At 39.7% G+C, this 21849-nt stretch overlaps 1 protein-coding gene across 2 annotated transcripts in view; it reads right to left on the reverse strand.

Annotated features, from left to right (window-relative positions):
- Positions 1-15445: 15445 nt before the first annotated feature.
- The window catches only part of grik2 (glutamate receptor, ionotropic, kainate 2), a 186774-nt gene continuing 180370 nt past the window's right edge, over positions 15446-21849 (reverse strand). The window contains exon 18 of one of the 2 annotated variants that reach the window (XM_044033726.1): positions 15446-17542. In XM_044033726.1, coding sequence (XP_043889661.1) covers positions 17280-17542 — 263 coding nt within the window. In that variant the 3' untranslated portion in view covers positions 15446-17279. The remainder of the gene's footprint in view (positions 17543-21849) is intronic. The other variant, XM_044033727.1, reaches the window with a different exon arrangement.

Raw genomic sequence — 21849 nt, forward strand, 5'->3', positions numbered from 1 at the left:
ACAAACATGTGTTGCATTCAGGTGTTGATGTGTAAATGACATACCTGAGCACTGAACAGGACATTGATGTAATATGGTAAAAAAAAGAAAAATGGGTCCCAGAATATTCCCAGCGTTCTGACCCAAGTCATTACTTGTTGATTAAGGTGAGGTGCAAACAACTTAATGTCAATACCAGGTCTGAACAAGCCCAAAGAAGTACAGCCCTGCAGCTATTGTTAAAATATGTATATGTGTGTGTACATGTATTTTTTTAAAGATCAATAAAATGTATTGCTTCAGTATTGTGGACAGGGGATTGTTTGTGTTTGCTGTCATTGGTGTTTTTTTCACCTCTAAAGTGTTCAGCCAGAGTAAAAAAAAGTTGAAGTGAAAAATAGTTCCCAGTTGTGTTGTTGTTTTGCCCGTAAAGAATCAAGTGATGTCTATCATTAATGACATGTAGGTGTCAGAAACAAATGAGACTGCATAACGTGCCATGTGTGCACAGGACAGGATCTCATTTTCAAACTGTGGATATTACGAAAAGAAAAGTGAATTAGGAGATGTTTTCTTGCAGCACAACAGATGCTCCAATTTGAGGAACCATCTTTTATGACAGGTGCGCTGCTGTAATATGTATGTTCTGTTCCATCTCCTCATCAGAATCAGACAAATTTGATGTGATCCTGGTAAATGAGCAGCTTGAAAAGACTTGTCTATACAGTATAGACTATTGAAGTGTTGCTGCTGCTGTGTGCATTCATCCCTTCACTAAATGTGCATTAATTACTGTATATATATTTTTTTGTTTTTAACTATGTCGTAAGACATTAGCACATTGCATTAACAAACGTGTACACTAACAGTGCAACCCCTGTGCAGCAGCTACTGGCAAGCCTGGATAGCTCTGAGTTACTGGCTAAGTCTTTTCTGTGACTGTCTCAACATGTGACTGATTCTGTGTCCCGCTTCAACAATTTTATTATGCTGATGAGTGTTTTGTCCTAATGGAAAAACTATTAGGGCAAATATACGCAAATGAAGTGCTCCTTGTTTGTGGCCCAAGGGTTAGTTGAAGAGCTTCACAGTTTTCATGAAATGAGTGTTACTTCACACAATCTCAGGGTCCACTGTCCTCACACAGACTCGTGTCACTTCACCCTTTCTTCTTATCTGAGGTCTGACAAAAGTGCTAGTTTAAGTTTTAGTACTTCCAAACCACTGGAATACTAGTAAAGTTTCTCCTAGATTTACGCTGAGAGGACCATGCCATTGACCATCCTCTTGATCATTAAGCTGTTTAACACAAGCTTTAAATCAAGTATTTCACGTATAGCAACTTGGAATACACAAGTGCTGCTTAAATATTTTAGTTTGAGGTTTCTGGTTTTGCACATGCTGGCATTTTTGAAAAGAACAGAACCATTTTTCAACTGAAAGTGAAGCAACGAACAGGCACATTTCCCCAAATAAGCAAGTATTCTTTTAATAGTCTATCTATCTCCACTTCGCTGACGATTTGTCATCACTATGCAGTGTTGCATGTTGTACTGTCACCGCAGATGGACCACTTCATCATGTCACTGTCCACAAACATCACATCTGTCTTCCTGCGTGTTGCTGTCAGTGTCTCCAAAGTCTTATATAGCGAACAAACATTTACCTCATGAACGTGAAGCAAAACAACACAACGTCGACATCACTCTTTATCTCACTGTGCTTCACTCGGCCATCCAGGATATTTATCAGCTACAAACATGTTGTCATTAAACAGCCTTGAGATTTAAACAAATGGCCGCTCATTTTGGTTTTAACGTTGAGCACAAAGTGTGAAGACTGCGTTGAACTGGTCACAGACGCTGCAAAGCCCCGTGCTGCACTCAGGTGTTGTGATTGAGAGTGGACGCCTTAAGAAAGTGCAGCACTAAGCCACAGAGTATTAATTGTGGAAACTGTGAGAATATGCAACGTCAATAAATGACTTTACTCTCTGTCACACATGCTCACAGTGGTATATGAAATACAAATTACTGACAGAGAATACTGCCGCTCTGGATTGGCTGATTGACTGTAATTAAAAAATAAATAAAAAATACTGCACTGTTTCCATGGAAGAAAATTAATTAAAAAAAATACATCAATCTGACATAGATTCCTAACTGCAAAACAAAAGCAGATAAATATGTGTACTCAATAATGGCTTTCTGCATCTGTTTTTTCATTTTGATTTTTCAGATACAAGTAGTCACCCTAATTGCTCTCTAACATTCTGCATCCACTCACTGAATCTCAGAGTCTCTTCTGAAGAAGATAATCACATCACGTCTGTGTAAAGCAATACAAATACATCTCTTCTGACTTTGTCACCCCACATGAAAATGTGTTACTAACCATCTTGTTGAAAATGAATGTTGCAAGTTTTTTTTTTATAGAATATAAACATAAATAACGCTGGGCTTCTGCACGATGATTGGAGGAACTGTCTGAAAGTTGGAACCAGTTTTTGATTTTTGACAGTTTAAACAAATACACGACAGCAGAGCCTTTTCTGTCTCAGTCCTGTGAGGATATTGCCACAACGACTGGTCGCTGTGTGTTGTGCCCATTTCCGTTTGTACATATAGAACAATATCCTTGTTCTAGTTATTCTTTTGCAGAATTTATGTTTCAATAACTGGGCCTGAAATGTGCTTCCCCTCTTTCAAAGACCAGCAACCACCACTGCTTGACACACACTTTAAAGTTCTTATAAATGTCTCTGACATTGGGTTCCGGTGCATCTATTGACAGACATGTATAGCTCTGCATTCATCAGAAATGAAGGTGCATTCAGTGCAGCCTCAGCAGTTGCCACCCTGACAGGTGATTAGTGTGAAAGCTGCTGAATGGGATAATGAATCTACATACTAAGGTCCTGGCTGTGGCATACATGAAGGTGCAAGTGGCTCCCGCTCCATCACAGATGAGCTTCATTGCTAGTAAATATCCCCCAAGGACATGGCAAATGTTGTGTTGATGGCAGAGATGCAGCACATGTGTATGCACACTACAGCATGCATGCCTGTATAACATGGATGTGTGTATGTGTGCAACGTAGGATGCATTATCGTGTACTAATGAAAAGGAGAGGAGCACCTTGCATGTTCTGATGTGCAGCCATCAGCTGAAGGGCTGTTAGGGCTGCAGCTGCTCCATTAGTGGGATAGACAGAGATGAGCAACGGCATTAAGTCAGTCAGTGGAGATCATGAAGGACGGAGCACTGTAATGGCACAAACAGACTCATCTCGTTGTCACTTTTTATCCAAATTTGACATTCGTTTGAGTTCAAAGTGTACAGCTAATCCTGCGCGGTCCAGTAGAGGGCACTGTGAATGAAGCTGTGCCCTAAAATAAGACAGTGAGCAAGTAAACTGTCCTGCCTGGGGAGCGCTGTGTAAAAGTATTTCAGCTTGGATGACATAAGGAATACATCGGCAGATTCATCGATTGTGATGTTAGGTTAGCTGTTAGTGAAGCGCTGAAGGAGGCAGCACAGGCGTGCAATGTAATGACAACCTTATGTGACAAAAATCAATAATAAATAATGTCACGTGTGCGTGTGTGTGTGTGTGTGCAGGTGGGGAAAATGCCTGAATATCTTCAGGAATAGTGTGTTACATAATAATTGACAGGTTCAGCTGGTTTGCATGAAAGAGGAGGAGGATACATCTATGTGTGCTGTTGTAGGAGGAGCCAAAGATAACAGACAGACCAAGAGAAAGAGAAGGACCAGTTGTTAGTCTGGTGTTTTTAATAACAATGTCAAGAACCTAAAGCTATATCACGTGACGCGTTTCTGTTTTATGTATAGCGAGCGAGAATTAGTGGCGCCATCCACTGAGCTGAAAGTTACTTCATGACTTGTTGCTTTTAAGGTGCAGAAAGGTATTTGTTCACACTTTTTCAAATCCCTATGGCAACAGGTAATGTTGTTTATTGGCTGTGGTTGTTGTGTTTTTGCATAGGTTTTATTTTGGGCATTGGGGTTAGGTATTCAACTGTTTAAAATAAAGTATTACCTTAACAAACCTTTTAAAACAAACACAGGAACTTTGGCTTATAAACAGTCAGAATTCAGCTTCACTTGCTGGAATGCACATTGACAAAAGCATTAATAATAAATGATGTAACTTTTCAGCCTCATCAAATGATGTAACCCGCAGTTTTAACTTGGGTCAAAAGTGGAAGACAGCTTGTGTTTGCAGGAGTGAATGAAGACTGATGAGAGCAACACAAAACACAGAATATCATGTTTGTTTGTTTTTTTTTCATTGTTTCACTGGTTAAGAATCACCTCTCTTCTCAAGCTTGGTGCCTCCACGGTGGAGTCTGAACAAAGGGTTACTCAGAAAGGGCTTCAGTGTCTTGCTCAAGGGCATGTAAACAGGATGGGTGCTCATTGCCACTGGGTGGCTCAGCTCAGGGATCTTTACATTCACTGCAATGAAGATGTGTAATGGAAAAGCAAAGGCTGATGAAAATGAGATTTAAATGAGCCACATATTGTAATATTTAACAATATGTTCGCAGTATATCTGTTTGTCTGTCTCCCACACAGGATACATTATGGCAAAATGTCAATGGAAAGATGAATACAAATGAATAAATAAAAATTCACTGGATTTAGGGAGATGCCTTGGGGCAAAGTTTCATGTTGGCTTGCTGTAAAAAAAAAAAATCTACTGCTCTGGTTGCCTGTTGTGGGCTCTCCTGCAAGCACTCTCTTACAGGTTTTTCTCTTTTTGCTTTGGCTTAAAGAATTGCTTCTTTTATTTAAGTGTAGTTGGAAGAGGTATTGGCAAACTATCAACACTGACTGACACGTTGAAAGACAAGGACTCTGGCTTTCGCCGCTAACATGACACCAGTGAGAGAAAACAGATTTTAGCTAATTAACAAGAGGCTCACCTAATAATAACTTTGATATCTTAAATGATTGTTCATTAATCACTCTTTCAACTGCTGGTCAAGAAAAATGCACACATTTTGCAACCTTAATTTAAAGTGATTATTTGCCTCAGTGGCGCTGTCATTGGTGTGCAAGTGCACGCAGAATATTCATTTATTGAATAAATGATCCATTCTCTTAACCAAAATCCGGTAAGTTGATGCATCTCAGTTTCATCTGAATCTAAAGAACTCAGTGCCGTCCACAACAGCATTCAAAACCGTTGGTTTGTTGTATTGTAGTGTCAACAAACGTCAGAACATTTTTTATGTACTGTACGTCCATGGTGAAAATACTTTGGTTAACATGGTGACAAGACACCTTTGCATTTGAGCAGTTAATAAGAGATAATAGGACTGTGCTGGGTTTATATTGTCATATGTTAGGCAAAAACAATCACTTGAGCTCTTTCTTCCTTTGTGTCAAACAACACAGAAGTAAAAAGAGGCTGTACTGCAAAGCCATGGTTCTGTCCACAGCCTCGCCTGAAGCCAGGCCTCAGTATTTTTGATTGATTAACAGGCTGAACATGTTGTTGTTCTCACCAGTGTGTAGACTGCTGGGAGAGTAGACCTCTGACACCACATGTGTCCCGTCCTGTTTGGTCTGTACTCGATCAGGGACTACAAATCTGAGTGGGAGTCTTCACATTGATGTGCTCAAAGGCACACAGGACAGGCCACCTGGATTACTCTAACAATTAATCGGTGACATCCACATGGAAGGACAAAAACAACAGCTATTCAGATCAATAGATAAACAACACCGCTCTGACCCCTGACTAGTGGGGAGTAGGGATGTGCAGATACACTTAAGTGCAGACACTCATGATAGCATTATGAAAGTTCATTTTTGGTTTGATGTTTGCATGGGAGGGCTTTACAATTCTACGTTTAAATTCAGTCCCTGTGATGATGAGCCAAGCTCAGAAAACTGAGGTGGCCCGGGCTGCCAGGTTTGACCCTCTTTGACTTTCAGAAAAAGGATGAGCAATCCTTATTCAATTTTAATATGCGGGAAGCATACTGAGAGTGCCCAACCTGTACAATAAAGATGAAAAGAGGCTGGTAGGGGAGTCAGGGTTGGGATGGTGGGGGTCGAAGCTGAGGTGGGCTGACACAGCTTCTCAGCCACATGATAGAGCTATAATTTCCTAGTGAGCAATGTTAACAGTTGATAGCTTCCAAACCATGGGCGCAAAGGGCTGATAATAGTAAGACTGTTTGAATATTAAAAGAAGCTTTCTTCCGGAGGAGATATAAGGTAAGGGATGAATAAATCAGGGACATGACATATTTTTGCCTGCATGGGTTTTGGTGAATACTTGGCTGCTTCCCTTGTTCAATACAAAGAACAGATCATTCAGATGAAATAAACCCTTAATTGTAAAACCGTGGAAATGACGCATTCTTCAAGTGCAGATACGATTTTGGTCCGTTTCACCTCCTGGTTGTCTTGGAGTACTGCACCTTTGAAAGCAGTTGATCCCCCACCAGCCGAATATAAAGGCCACCACCAGCTCTGTTGTGGTTGTGTCTGTGCCATTCTGTCTTGTAGCAAACCATTTTAACCAGTTAACATCATTTAAACGAGCTTAACTCATACCTCATGTGTATTTAATGCTCAAGCATGTCTTTAATTCAACAGCAGTTGTTCGACATGTCAGAAAACACATATTTTACCAATAATATTAATAAGGGTTGCTCTAAGAGAGCACAGGTCATGCTACAGTTCAAGTATAAGGGTAAGTCACCATTATGCACCATGCATAAGTCTTGTGCCATTAAATCTGTTCTTACACATTGTGCTAACACAACTGCCTGTAATTGGGGGACTATGTGGCTGGCTGCTTACTGGCTGCAGATTCATTTTAAAATCAACCCAATCAGCTCCCTCTCCATCTATTCCTTCCACCCTTGTATTCTTGTGTCCTCTTCTTTCCCACCCTCACCTCCCGTGTCACCTTCACCTTCTGTTTTGTCTAATCCTTTCTCCCTTTCTTTTATAACATCCACTTCTTTCTCTTCCAATTCGTTGCACTTCTTCCTCTCACTTCAAACATCTTTTGTATTTCCATTTGGAGCTCATGCTGATGGTGTTCATATTGACAAGCAGAGGCAGCGTTAGGAAGAAATCTCTTTGGATGTAACTGCAGAGTGTGTCTATGCTTATATACTTGGCATAAACACTGGTTCTGTAGTCTCCATGGAGACCAAAACCTGGTCCTAATGAAGCCGAACCTTATTTCTGAGCAAATAGTTAACCAAGCAACAGTAAAAAATTGCATGCATACTATTTCCCAACATTATGACATTGATTTATTTGTTGTAATTCAGTTTTAATCTGTTCATATCCTTAACAAGATACCGTAATACATCATTGTATTAATTGTCTATGCAGATACACAGATGTGCTGTACAGTCCCTTTTATTGCATTGTCCCGTTACTGATAAAAAGAAAAAAGAAAGACAAAAAGACTCAGCATTGATTGCAGAATGTAGATGTTTTTCAGGGGAAATGTCTTTGTCAGATGTATGTTGCTGAGAAGGAAAAGACTACGACATTTGTCCCGAGGCTGCTTTATGTTGTCTCAGTTATCGACAATCTGTGATAGCATTAAAAACTTGCTGACCAATCACAGTTGTGGTCCTACTGTTGCCTCCCCGAGGCCACTATAGACAGTGAAAAGTTCCATTTTAATGAAGGCACATGGTCTATGGCTTCACCATAAATGAGAGTAGATAACGTTAGTGTTTCGTTAACCCACGCTTTAAAGCCTTAGTCTGTTATTGGCTTCTTAAACACTTTTCATCTTCTCCAGGTCCGGATAGTAGCCACCAATGAATAAAGTTATCTGGGGAAAAGGAATGACTATCTGCAGCTTGTGTAATACTGTAATAAACACAAACAAGTATTTTCTTCAGACTGAATGGGGAGGGTTCACATACTTGTCACAAACCAGCCTGTCTACCTATATTCATTATGATCATTTAGGTAATCCAGCCCCCAGCACTCTATACTACTCTCTGCTCTAGGCAGTGTGTGCTCTGTGTGGTTTGATACAAGAACAGACAAGAGTGGCTGTTATGCACTGGTTACAGTATAGCCTGTACACATTTCCACACACAAACAAAGTATTGTAGCTCAACTATACCATTTAAATGGTAAACGGTCTGCATTTACATGGTATTTTTCCAGTTTTGATGACCACTCAAGCTGCATCGCACTTCGGGTTTGCCATTCACCCTTACAGCTTTATACATCTATGTGCACCACAATATTTTTTTCCTATGAAGTATTCGTCATACGCGTTCAGGCGCTCCACGGAACAGCCGCCAGGACCAAAGTTAGGTGTCAAAGGTTAAGTGTCTTGCCCAAGGACATATCGGCATGTAGAGTGACGGACCTTCCAGTTGAAAGACGACTCGCTCTACCACTGAGCTACCGCCGACTACTGTCTTTGTCCCAGTATACGTGCACTGGCAGGGAATGGATTTGTAGAATTAAATGTGTTCACTCCACTACGGTGAAAAATACAGACAGATTCCTATCAATGACAATTGACCTGAGGTGAAGGAGCTGTATTATATTTTAGTGGAACTTGTAAGTGATGCTCGGTGCATGTATAGACAATTGACTCAAACATATCATATTAGTTAGTCCTACATTGATTCAGTACAAATTCAGTCAGATTGTTAGGTGTGTTTTAAAATTTTATAATCAGACTAACACATTCGTTTTTCTTTTTTTCTATGTAAACATACTGGCTGTATTCCTTCCAGTGTAACCACTACATGCATCAGCATCTCATTGTTATCTCATTGACTTCCTGTTTATCCAGACACATTTCCATGTAAAAAGGTCACACAATGTCCTGTTCAGGATGTCCACTAATCATTCTGGTGCTCAAAAAAATCTAAGAAAAAAATCCAAATATTGCAAAATTACATCTGTTCATTCATAGAGCACAATCTCCTTGTGATCACATCTGTGTCTCTTCTTCTAATTGCTTTGGTTTCATCTGATTGCTGAAACACAAAACAGTCCACGGTATTTTAAGCTCTTTGAATCTCTGACATGCTTATCACTGAGTAAGATGGATCATAGGGAAGTGCCATTCCACTCAACAGCAGATTAGTGCAAATAGTTGTTGTGGCCCCAAATGACTGCTATTATGAGGTGTGAGATGAGCCTCTCCATCACATATCTGACAAGCTGCAGGAGTAGACCTAATGACTGATATAGACATTATGTACAGCAGGAGATTGTCTCCCTCTTATTACAAGATAACCAAGAATAAAACAACTAAGTGAACATAAAAAGAAATGATTTGCAAGTCCATAGCCGGAGAAGGCGAACCAAAATCAAAGGGGTAACTGATGTGAAAGTTGTGTTTGTAGATTTGAGTGATCTGCACTTCCTTTCATCACTGCTGTCAAAGTTAATAAAGCCAGCTAATGTGTCAGGGACACACTTGTATAGTTGGAGGTTATTGATAACGCAGCTATTTATTAGTTACACAACTAAATTAAACTGTAACTGGTCCCTCAAGAGAGCAATTTGAGGACACAGTTGAAAACAACAAAATAAAGATTTATATAAACAGAATCCCTATCAACCAGTTGTTTTTATTGTTATTCATGGCCTTATTTTTGTCATCAACACATCTTCATAACGCACTTACCCTGCGAGGTGAGCAAAAGAACACATAAAGAAACCTTTTCACTCTCAGCCTCTGTTTCGCCTCCGAACTCACAGCACATCACAGTGGAACACTTGATATGTTCTAAAGGTTTTTCCAGCCAACGAAAAGTCCCCAAAGGTGGGGACAGTGGAGAGTGAAGAGTCCTCAAAGGGATGAGGTTGAGAGAATTCCTGATTTGCACACAGAGATGTGGCAGCAGATAGAAAACAAGTCTAGATTACCTCACGAACCAGTGAGCACCAGGCAGAGAAAGGAGGGGAAGGCCACATCCTTAAGCTATGCTTCTTTGCTTGTATGAATAATACATCCAGAATTCATAATGCATCATCAAAGTTATGACAGTTATCGTGCCTGTCCCTCTTTAACTTTTATTTACGTGGTTGGGCAGTGATGCAGTGAGCCACTGGTTTTCTATAGTTTTAAAGCTTTGCTGACTCAGGTAAGCATTTGTAATAAAAAAGAAAAGTTCAAGAAATGTTGGTGTTTCCTGAAAGGTCTTGCATGCTTAACTCCTTTCAGTAACAATATCATATTTGATGAAATAGTATCCGATTGGCTGGACTAATTATTAGACAACACTGAGACAGAACTTCACTCAAAGGTTGAAAACTGCACTCGAATCAGGAGCAACTGTTAAGCCCAGAAGCAAATATTCAAAATATATTCAGGAGAGGAAAATTGTTCTGCTCATTGTAATAAATACCACAGATTAACCTGAAATACCCAGTTAATTAGTGTGCCTGACTACACAGGGGTTTTTAATGTTCCCACTATCAACATAGTGTACTCCTGAAGAGAACTGTTCATTCTCTTTTCTTATTGCAATGTTCTCTTTTCTTTTATTCTTCTCACACTGTTTGTTTGTTCTTTGTGTTTCAGAGCAGTTGGTGTGTGTAATTTTGCATTCCTACCTTCTTCTTGTTCTCTTTCCTTTGCCTCTTTTTCTTCCACTTCCAAATAAATTGTCCACTCATATTCACTTGAATTGTTTTTCTTGTTCGTCAGAGCTCGTTAGTGCCTGCAGCTGCAAGGCATGCATTGCAGCGCAAGCATCTACTGTGATCTATTGTATTGTACTGCGTTTATTCTGTTTCTTATTCCTCTTCCGCCCAAAAGTTTGGCGTGTAACTCCTCCCACAGTTTTGAGAAAAGCCCCACCTGTTATAACAAAACATGCAGTTTGATCAGTAATAGTGTGCCATGACTTTTATAAGCGTTTTGAGTAACCATGACGACAAAAGTAGCAAAAATTGATTGAAACTTTAAAAGGGTAAATGGAAACTTGGGACTTTTCTCACCTTTTTTAGTCCAAAATTTGACAAAAATCTTATGGTTTAGTATGTTGTCCAAAAAGTCATAGTTAAGTACGTGTTAAGAACTCTCACAGATCTTGGACCCAAATGCACAAGGCCAGAATCAGGAGAAGGGTTTTAAAGAGCTTTATTGGCTCCTTCAAGCAGCAAACAAAAGGTGAGCTGGAACAGCTCAGGGAAAAGCTAAACGCTAAGCTAAACTTGACCTTAACAGAGAAACAAACAAAAACCTTTGGTAGACTATCTCATCAGAAGAATCTCTTTCTTTGTTCAACACTTGAAGTGACACAGACGCTGACAACACACGGAAGACGCTCTGGCAACAGCGGGAGAAGGGAGTGTGTGAGGGTGAGGAGCACCAGGTGAAAACAATCAGGAAATCAGACGAGACACAGAACAAGGCAGACAAGGTGCTCACAGGAAGTAGAGAAACCCCCTTACCAAAATAAAACAAGAAGAGACACTGAACTAAAACTAACTAACACAACTGACAGTGCTTGACAGGACATCGTCTAAAACGACAAAATGACAAAAATGTGATTGAAGACTATATTTTGATTAAACTGCATTTGTATGTAAAAGCTACTGTTAAAAAAAGGTGTGAAGTGACCGTTGTCCCCCGAACATCCTCACATTATCAAATCAAATCACATTATCTGGCCCTCTTTAAAAAAAAAGGTTTGGACACCCCATGTTTACAAGCTTCAAGTTTTAAAGGTTCAATTCACCCAAAATTGGCAGCAAGAAGCAGCCACAATTCAAATTTTGCGGCGGAATTTTCTATTTCTGCGCTGTTATCTTTTAATAAGAAACAGCCCAGACATTCAGAAGTCCTTGGAAACCTCCAACTCAAACAAATCCAACTTTGCTTACCTTCATTTCTGATTTTCTGCTGATAATGCCAAATGCTTTAACCCTATGAAAAAGTAATTTTGTCCTAGGGTTAATCATAATAATAATAGTAATGGTAATAATAAAGATATTGGGGTACATGGGTCAAACGGTATGCTCATTTGTCAAGTCTGTATTTACAGTAACACTGCACCATGCAGAGGTATTGACTGGCTTTATCGATTACAACGGAACAAAGACACAGTTTTTATACGTGCGTGCTGTGTTGTTTTTGAGCCGCATCCTAGATGAGGTGCCTTGATGGCTGTGGCTTGTTTTCATTCAGCCCACAGCTGGTGGCGGGCTGAGCTTGTTGTTGCAGTAACAGATTATGAAGAAGTGACTTACACAAGGATTTCCCATTTTTTAGTAGCTTTGCTTGTAATGCTGCTGTTGGATATTAGAACAAACAGTGTGAAGCCACTGCTGTTTGTTGTCCCTGTAGCACAGAATCTGCCCCCCACTGGGACATACAGTCTCACACTCTGTATGCCCTTCAACTCAAATCCTGCAAGAGCACGAGTCTATTACAAGAGTTTTACACGGTGTATAGCATCTGTACAGACTACTTACTGCTTTATAATGTGTTATGTTTACCAAATAAAGTGGCCGGTGTGTCTACAACAAGGGTCAAAACTCAATTTCTTCCCTCCTTAGTTAATATTAGCTATGTTAAATACATATTTTTAAAAGACAGCAGACTTATTTTTTTCATTTTCATCACCAAAACTTACTCTACAGTCTGTTGTAGCCTGCTCTGCTAAGCATTGGAGAGACAAAAGAGGCTGAGCTCACTGCTCTGCTTCTTTTATAGGAACAGCCACCAATGAGTTAGTGCAGATAGTGGATTGAAGTACCAGACACCTGAGTTGGAAGGAGTTCTTTTCTGCTTCCTATTGTAAGGATGGCATTTTGCACTGAACCTGATTAGACATAAAACAAAAGAGTGGAAACATGCAAAGCCTGAGCGCTGACCAAGACAAGGAAATTGTGCTTACACTGACTGTCACTTGCTTTATCGATTTTAAGAATCCTGTAGGCCTACATGTTTGCACCAACTTACTAAAGTGTATTAACCAGTACGGCTCTGCATGCGGCACTAAAACCTTTGGTGAAATAGCTTTTAGTGTTTATGCTCCAAGCTGTTGGAACAGTCTGAATGAGAACGTGGTGAAAGCCAAAGTCTTAATTTTGTATTTTGTAGTTTTGCTTTCTTTTGATTAAATTTGCTTTAAAGACATTTGATTCAGTCATTTTATTGCATTCATGTTTGTAAGTTGTTGTTTTTTGCCCATTGATTACATGATCACATGTTTTAAGACAATGTTTTTAGTAGTAATTCATTTATTACATGTTTTCATGATGACTTTCCCTTTGACAACAACAATAATCCCCATTCACAAATCTTCACCTGTATACAAAACAAATATTATAGTCATAGAAATTATAATAAAAAATATGATTCAGACAAAATAACCTACAGTAAATTAATGTTTAATTTCCAGGGATGACCAAGGATGCCTAGGGGCATAATGGATCTTGGCATTTTCACAAAGGTTCAACTAATTCAATTTTGGGACATGGCACAAGTGCAGAGATCCAAACTAAACCTTATGTTCCACCAATATCTACCTGACTAGTGAAAATTAAGTACAGAGAAAGAACACCCTGCATTAAATCTATCATTTTATAATCCATTTGCACACCATAAGGCAAAATAATTTTAAATCAGACTTCTGAGAGCCACATGATTCTTTAGATTGTTTCTTCCACGAAAGGAGGGTTCACAGGAAACCACTTTCTTCAAGGACCATTCTCCTTAGGTGGGGGGTTTTCAGATGCTGTCATGCTCCATTAGTCCACTGTGGGTTTCACTCTGTGTAATCTGGTCAAGGCTTGTAGGTTTGGGTGTCTCTCCCTCAGTGTAATTTTGGATTATGTCTGTAAATCTCCTGTGTTGGGGATCAGTGGCGGATAAATGCGTGTGACTTGCCTTTTTCATCGCTCTCTCAGAAACCATTCAGGCCTGCATTTACTGGGCCAGTAATCTCCCGTTGCACACATCTTGACAAACATAGCAGTCTAACGCTTTTTTTCTTTCATTGCCAGATTTTCATCTAAATTGCACAGAAAAGAAAAGTGGCGTCAACTGATTCAGCATTATATTTAGCATGGTGTGATTGTTCATTTCTTTTCCAATCCCATCCATCCCTTAAAACTGTGTGGGCGTGTTTTTCACAGATGATTTATTTGTTTGTTTCGTCACCCCCATCCTGACATAGCCCAAAGTGCCGCCATTGTTTTATTTTTACAGAGTAGACTTGGCTTGAGCTTCATTTAATATGGCATCATATGATTTCCGGAATATATCTTTGCTAAATCAAATACAGCTCTGGCCAAATCCCTGCACAGCAAGCAGCAGCTTCTTCCTCATCATTATCGCAACTTTAGCCTTTGGTGCTCTCACTCCTCTGTTGGTGAACACAGAACCAATTAATTGAGTGTTTCTTTTCTCCCCCTTCTTGGCCAGTATGCAAACGAAAGATATATAGGCTCTTATTGATATAATGAAAGTTTAATTGTCAGAAATGGATGCGTTGTATTGTAGCGTGCTTTATTTATTTGGCCTATGTGGTTGTAGTTTGGTCAGAGTCCGGAAATGTACCCAAAATAAAGTCTTCAAGGCTAAATCAATTAAAATCGTCTGACAAAAACAGCAATCAGACCCACTATACACAGGCAACATTTGTGCCACATGAATCATAGCAGACCTCTCTGGCTTCTGGAAAGATATGAGCTGCAGCTGAGGACGCAGTCTCTGCCTCTGGTTTCAAAATTCAAACCACTCTTCACTCACTATGATAATTAGTCAATTAATGGTATCTGGCAAGAGATTCGCTTATCTGATCTCCTTATCTCCACGACCACCACTGTGCACCCGTGTGACCCAGCCACAATTAACATCCTACCTGAGTGTGTGAAAACACCAGGGTGACTACGAAGTGACTGAAGCCTGCACAGATGCACACAAAGGAGACAAAACACAACGGACTACTTTGTGATGATCGATTAAAGGAGGAGAAGCATTATGTGTTGTTGTGATCATACAATATTAGCGTGCGTGTGATTTTATGTGCGTTTGGGTTGACTAGTACAATTGCTCTCCACTATTTGATCTATTTTAAATGTCTTGGACCTTATAGAAAACCTTATCCGTTCTTTCTGGCATCCTTTATTATCATTTCATCCCGAGCTTTGAATAGTTGGGAGCACATCATGAAAAAATGTATGCACTCTTTATGGTGTAAGAACCGGTCGTGGGCTGTGATCAAGAAGGGTTTGAGATACACTTCTGATCTTGCATGAACAGATATTCAGTATAAAGCCTATGTCCTACTATGATATTTACTGTAAATAACTCCCAGCTTCCATCCCATCATTAATACGGCTGTGTTGTGTAATGATACTGCATAGACAGTATGATATCTCTCATCACTCTATCTACACAAATACTCTCACTTTCCTCATCGTGTTTCCCTGAATAAAGACACAAATGACACAAAGGTTATGAATCCTTTTTTTTTTAATTTTCTTTAAACTTGTGCATCAACTTCAAAGGGTAAACTGTGTGCACTCTATTTATTTTTCACAAGTTCAAAATTAGTTAAGTGTTTTAGTTTGTTTAAATACATCTTTTTCCTTTTTAAAACCATTTACACACAATTTTGCTCAGCACTGGTTTCTAGCAGTCTATCAGTAATCGGGGGTGTAGAATGATAAACATCATCAGCAGTCCTTCCCTCTGCCTTCCTGTGTGTGTGTTTGTGTGTGTACACGGTATAGTAGCTCTAACCAGTTTTACCAATACTCTTATTTCATGTGAAGTAAAAATACCTCTTTAAATATGATTCCTTTACATGATTAAAAAATAGTAAATTTTTTTCTTCTTCCTCTTCTTCTTCTTCTTCTTCTTCTCTGAAACAACATTGTCACTGATGCTTTACCAGTATGTTCGGCCCCTATGGAGAACTAATTGGAGTGAATCTGCTCCATGGAGAATGGGTCCACCCTGCGCTCTGTCTGTGTGTGTGTGTGTGCATGTGTGTGTGCATGTGTGTCAGCTCAGTCTAAGCCTCCTGAAATACCAGTGTGGAGTAGAACCACCTCTCTGCCATGGATGACTTCATGATGTATTTTGTGTTGATAAAAATCATTACAAAATTTGATTATTTTCGTACAAAAACACTTTTTTTTTGTTCATAGAAATTGCATTTGCACAAGTAAATGTGGGGCTTTGCTGCCAAAAGAAGGAGAAGGAAATAAAGCCACAGGAGTACAAAATTAAACTAGACACTTGATACCGAGCAAACGAAAATAACGTGTGTACCCATACAGAGTTGAGGTGTATTTACTGCAGTAGTGAAAATCCAGTCCGTAGAGATATAAATACGGAGTATCATAAATAAAACAATAAATAGAATAAATAGTTTGTGTTTTCGTGATTGCTGTGAATTTAGACATTCCAGGGTTTATCCTCATTAATATTATGGGTGTGTACCTCCACAGAATCCTTATTATTAAATGACTACTGGCTGATACATGGACATCAACGGGTCACTACATTGCTCCTACTCCTGCATTCGCTGCTTGTATTTTACCATATAAATCTTAAATCTTAAAACCACCCCTCCCCCCCTACATTAAAGACATAATGTTAGTACTCTGAAACACAAATAAATGATATCACTTATTGCCTGATGGATGATATACAGTTCATCAATTTCTGATATTCATCAATATCGTATGCAACTAAGCAATACCTCTCTATACAGTTTAGGAGCTGCAGTGGTTCTGGTCTTCGGGGAATTGAATTTAGTCAAGAGTCACTGTGGTCATTCTGTTTACTACTAATAATAACAATTAAAAAAAAAAAAAATCTTATACAGACCTCTTCCTCTTTCCCACAGCTTCTTACTGTCTATATCCACTCAACATTTATGAGATGCTCGCGAGGCTGCTCGACCAGCCTCGTTCGAAGTGTGCGGTGAAAGACTGACAGAGCAGCAGCTGAGGATGTTAGGTTCAGTTTCTTTTCTTTTCTTTTCTTTTTGATTTTTCTCCCATTAACCACTGCTGTCCCGATTTGAATTTATTTGCAGACTACCTCTTACACTCCTGGGTTCTGAAAATCCTTTGTCACCTTGCCAAGGTGGTAAGAGTAATGAGGTAACTCACTGAAATTTTACCCAGGTTCAAGTTATTTCCACAGGAAATATTGTTGAATCTCTTATCCCTAACTAATTTTAAATAAACAAGAATGACATTTCCCCAATGTACAACCAATATCTGCTCTCTGACATAACCCAGCTGTCAACAATCACAATCCGACTCCCTCCCCCTTACCATTTACCCCTACCTCTTTCCCCAGTGTCTCTGCACAACTTCTCACTGCAGGAGAGAGGGTGAGAATGTGATTGAGATTCCCAAGGATCCCATTTTAGGCCATGGTCTCTTTCCCTGGCAGTCTGCGGTCGTTGAAAGTGTGCATGTTGATGACCTCCTCCGTTTTCACCATGACTGGGGGCTGGGGCTTGTGTTTGAGCCGGCGCTGGCACTTGAGGGAAATCCGCAGCTCGTCCACCACGGCACTGCAGAAGGACCTCTGCAGAGGAAAAGAGAGAGGAAAAAAAAATGGACAACAGAGTGAGCTTCAGACTTCCTCCCCTGTCCAAATGTTATGGGCAAAAGAACAAGCCTGTACTCATTGTAGGCAGCCTTATTTTGTTGCCTTCCCCAATCACTACCCACCATCTAAGTGCATAGCTGCCACGGGGCAAAAGGTGAAATATGCAGTGTCCCAGGCAGGAAATGGAAGAAATGCAGGATGGATGCAGACAGGGAAAAGGGTGGAGGGAGGTGCTGGTTTGTGGGCTGTGCAGTAGAGAGTTCAGGGCAAATAAATACCAATGTGGATACAATAGTTGTGGATTTAGGGAGTTTTTTCTTTAGGATTTTTGTACAAAAGGTGTTTAATACATACACAGATATTTAACAATTTACTGTTGTCGGTCTTACATGAGTCAGAGGCTGGAATGCAACAGAAAACGTTTGTGTCCCTTGTGGCTGCAGGTGGCATTAGAGTTGAGTTGCTCTTATAAACGATGCAGCAGGAGCAAGAAGCCAGTAAGGAGATGGTTAGTTTTCCTTCCTGAGAGCAGGTGTTGTGACATAATAAGCACCCTTGCTGTGATAAGCACCCAGTAGTGCAGACAACGCAAATCCACATCCTTTTGGTGAGGGATGTCAGCAGGCAGCCAGCCTGAGAACTGAGTTTACATTTTCATCCCAGTGGCCAAGAGAACGACCAGGCGACCATGCGAGCAGGGGGGTGTTTTCATAAAGTGTTTTGTAACACCGTTACATCGCACACTCAGATCCAGTCTTTTTTATTTCAGCTTAGGACTTCTTTGTGTATTTAGTTGATTTGTTTATTTCTGTAGTCTCAAAGAGAAGGGTATAATTTTACAGACAAAATGTCATGGATAGGTCTGCAAAAAACCAGAATAAAGTGGCCCAAGTATTTTAATGAGGATCTAAACCAATTTGAATTTGAATCATCAGAAGGGTTGTATCATCACTTTAATCATGCGTGTATTTGAGGTGACATGCAATAGCACTCCTGTGCCTGATGTCAGTGTTGTTGTTGTTGTTGCCCGTGATACAAAAAACAGCAGCTTTGTTCCTTTAGTGTCTATAAACCAATACCTGTCCTTAGCTCCAAAATACAATGACAATTGCCCAAAACAAACAAACTTGTCACAGGGCAAGAGTGTAAGAAGATATATAACAACATTTATTAATGCAACAAGTATACAGACACTGTGGCATGCTGAAGGTGACGTGCCTGTCAGCTATTAGCACAAGATAACTGTCAGCTTAAGCTGCTTTGGATAATCAAAACACAGTACAACACAGGAGGTTAGATGCTATGGAAATTGGTGCAGAGCCTCTAACGCTGATGTTTTTAAGATTTTTTCTATTTGCACACGGCTAATGGAACAAAGGTTGTGCTCATGGTTAAAAATGTATATAAGTGAAATACTGTGATCATGAAAACACGAGTACTACGAGTAATATACAGACTGATCCTCTCCAATTGCTAACAATACTGGACTGCTCTTTTACAATACAGAACATTTTATCCGTCCGTTGTCTGTGCCAAAAAATATTCCGATTTTTATTCTGACAGTTCTGCTGTCCATAAAATACTGCATTCTCATGTGGCACCAAATCGTTAGTGTGGGCATGAATATGTTTCCAAGGGGAAAAAAGTGGTACCTGAATATGACATTTATCAAAATAGCTATTTTCTTTCCAGTGCTTGGACCATAACAGGGTTTTTATGCTTTAGATCCAGCACTTTTAACAAATTTCAACGTGCAATTGAGATGTACTGTTGAGAGATTCAAGGCTTGTTGGGATTTAAAGGGTTTTCCACTGCAGCATGGTAAGAGTGTTGAAAGCCCAGGTAGATTCATTTGAATTGACAGGAAAATAGAACGTGCAGCAGCGTTACTGTTCACCACCATCTGTGCACCATCCTTCCATGGTTACAAAGGAATATGCCTTTGAGGGAGGATCCTTCTTGGAAAGAATGTCAAAAATAGACTGTCAAGCAAAACTCACCTAGAACCGAACACAGAGCAAGGTCCTCAAAGTTCAACTTCTCTCAACTCAGAGGGAAGAAAAACCAAATCTGCTTAAAATTAACGACACAATAAGCAGTTGATCAATATCTCAAGATTTGCAGAGAGAAGTGTTTTCTGAATGCTTGACATCTCCATTTGCAGCACATCATTTTGTTATGCTTTCCAAAACAGCATTCATGTCAAATACGAAATGTGTTTAAACCTTTTTTTTTAGATATTTGGAAAACATTGTGATGTGGGTCAAAACGATTACATCTTTGAGGTTAGAGGAGCTTTGTTGTCATGGCTACTGTAGCAGAAGTGTTTTCGGAATGATTGTTGACTGTCAGTTTGGCACAGGAAAAAGCAGTGATCTCCTACCTTAAGAATATATTTGACACATTTTGTTCACCCTGAATTCCTCCCTCTGCCATCTTCGTTGAAATGCTGAATGTAATGATAACCTTTTGGTCAACAGTAAATATAGCGCGCTGATGGGCTTGGTAGTAACAAGGCCTCACATCAGTCCAATCAAATTCTAGCGATGAGGAGAAATTGGCACACATAGATTGATGAAACATTTTGGAAGAAAATAAATCTTCTGTGGGTTGTGTGCCCCACCTCCACGTTGTAACTCAACTGGATAAGACATCTGTATTTAACTATTTTGCTTTTGCATGTTTCTCTATGCAGTTTATCCACATGCTGTGCAGAGGCAGCAGGGGAAGCTCTCCTTCCTCTATAAGGTACATGGTCAAATATGTACCGCCGTATTTACATACATTGCATTACTACAAGTGCGCTAAAACGCAATCAACTATATGACTAGTTTGTTCAGAATCAGCTGTTTCTGGGAGTCAGGGGACAGAGCTAAAAAAGCAGAATTTATGCATAAATAACTGGACCTGAAAATAGCTTTCCTTGTTTCAAAGACTAGCAACCGCCACTGACGCAGAGTGATTATCATGTAGCTGAACATCTGGACACAAGCCATATAATCTCACAGTGTAGAGCCTGATTAGATACAAGCAACTGTACATGAATATATAATAAATGCAAAGATTCATGCAATATTTAGTCAATCACATGTATCCAAATATATATATAATCCCTGATGGGAAACCCAACAGCTATGAGTTGCAAACTAATTTCTCTCCTTGAAACATGTAAATGTGAGAATGAGACAACATGTTATTCTTGCCGGGGCCAATCCCAGCTGACGTGGTGAAAGGTGGGGTTCGCCTTGGACAGCTCGCCAGTCCATTGCAGGGTAATTCTCATTAAATAGTTTTGCCAAATGAATTGCTGACAGGCCTACGCTCTCAGGCAATGTTTGTTACTATGTCCTTACGTCTCAGTCGAAAGAAGTGAGAGAGGCAAATGACCAGAGAGCACAAAGGACAAGACAGTTTAGTGTATAATATAAGAAGTATAGCCATCCAGGTTGCAGTTAATTGCTAAACTGGTAAACACACCCTGTCCATTGACTCTTTCAAATATTTAATATTCCATTTTGGATTTAATAATTGATATGATTCTGCTCAGTGGTCAATGACACACAAGACAGTTTAAGACTGCATATTCATCAACTCGATGAAACCACACACGGTACAATCAAATAGACAAACATGCGTGAAATATTCATAACAGAACAACGGGACATGCTGCAGTTTGGACCACAGGCAATACAAATTACAGATGACACAAACACAATTAATAGGGTCTATAACTTTGTAGATACATTCATCAAGTAAACTTTTCTAATTAAGTTCATCACAAAAACAACATCTGGAAGCTATAATTCCAGCTGTAGGCCAAGCTATTTTTAGAATTCTTTCGCTGTCAGTAAAATCTTTTACTTTTTTGCTTTTGCATGCCATAGCTACATTAAATAAAATCTTCTGAGCTGGCAAATGCCATCTGTGTGTCTTGTATGAAGGCCGTGCCACGTCAGTGCTGTGACAATGTTGTATAACATCCACTGCAAACACTGCTTTCCACAATTAAGTTAAGGCAACTGAAATGCCTCCAAAGGCAGATGTGCTATTTCACATATCAACTATCTTAGCATTGGTGAAAATAGACGACAGCAGCCCATGTGCTGGCACGCAGTTTCTCTGCTCTCTGGCAAAAAAACACCACCAACCACCCTGCTTTTGTTTATCGCGGAAGTGATGGTGGATAGATCACATTTGCTGTTTTACTGAGTTAGTTTACCTGTATACATCAGAGAGTTTGGTGGGGGAAATTATTACTCTGCCATGAACTTGACTTTGTATAT

The sequence above is a fragment of the Solea senegalensis genome, linkage group LG9 (assembly GCF_019176455.1).
Source record: "Solea senegalensis isolate Sse05_10M linkage group LG9, IFAPA_SoseM_1, whole genome shotgun sequence".
Lineage (NCBI taxonomy): Eukaryota > Metazoa > Chordata > Actinopteri > Pleuronectiformes > Soleidae > Solea > Solea senegalensis.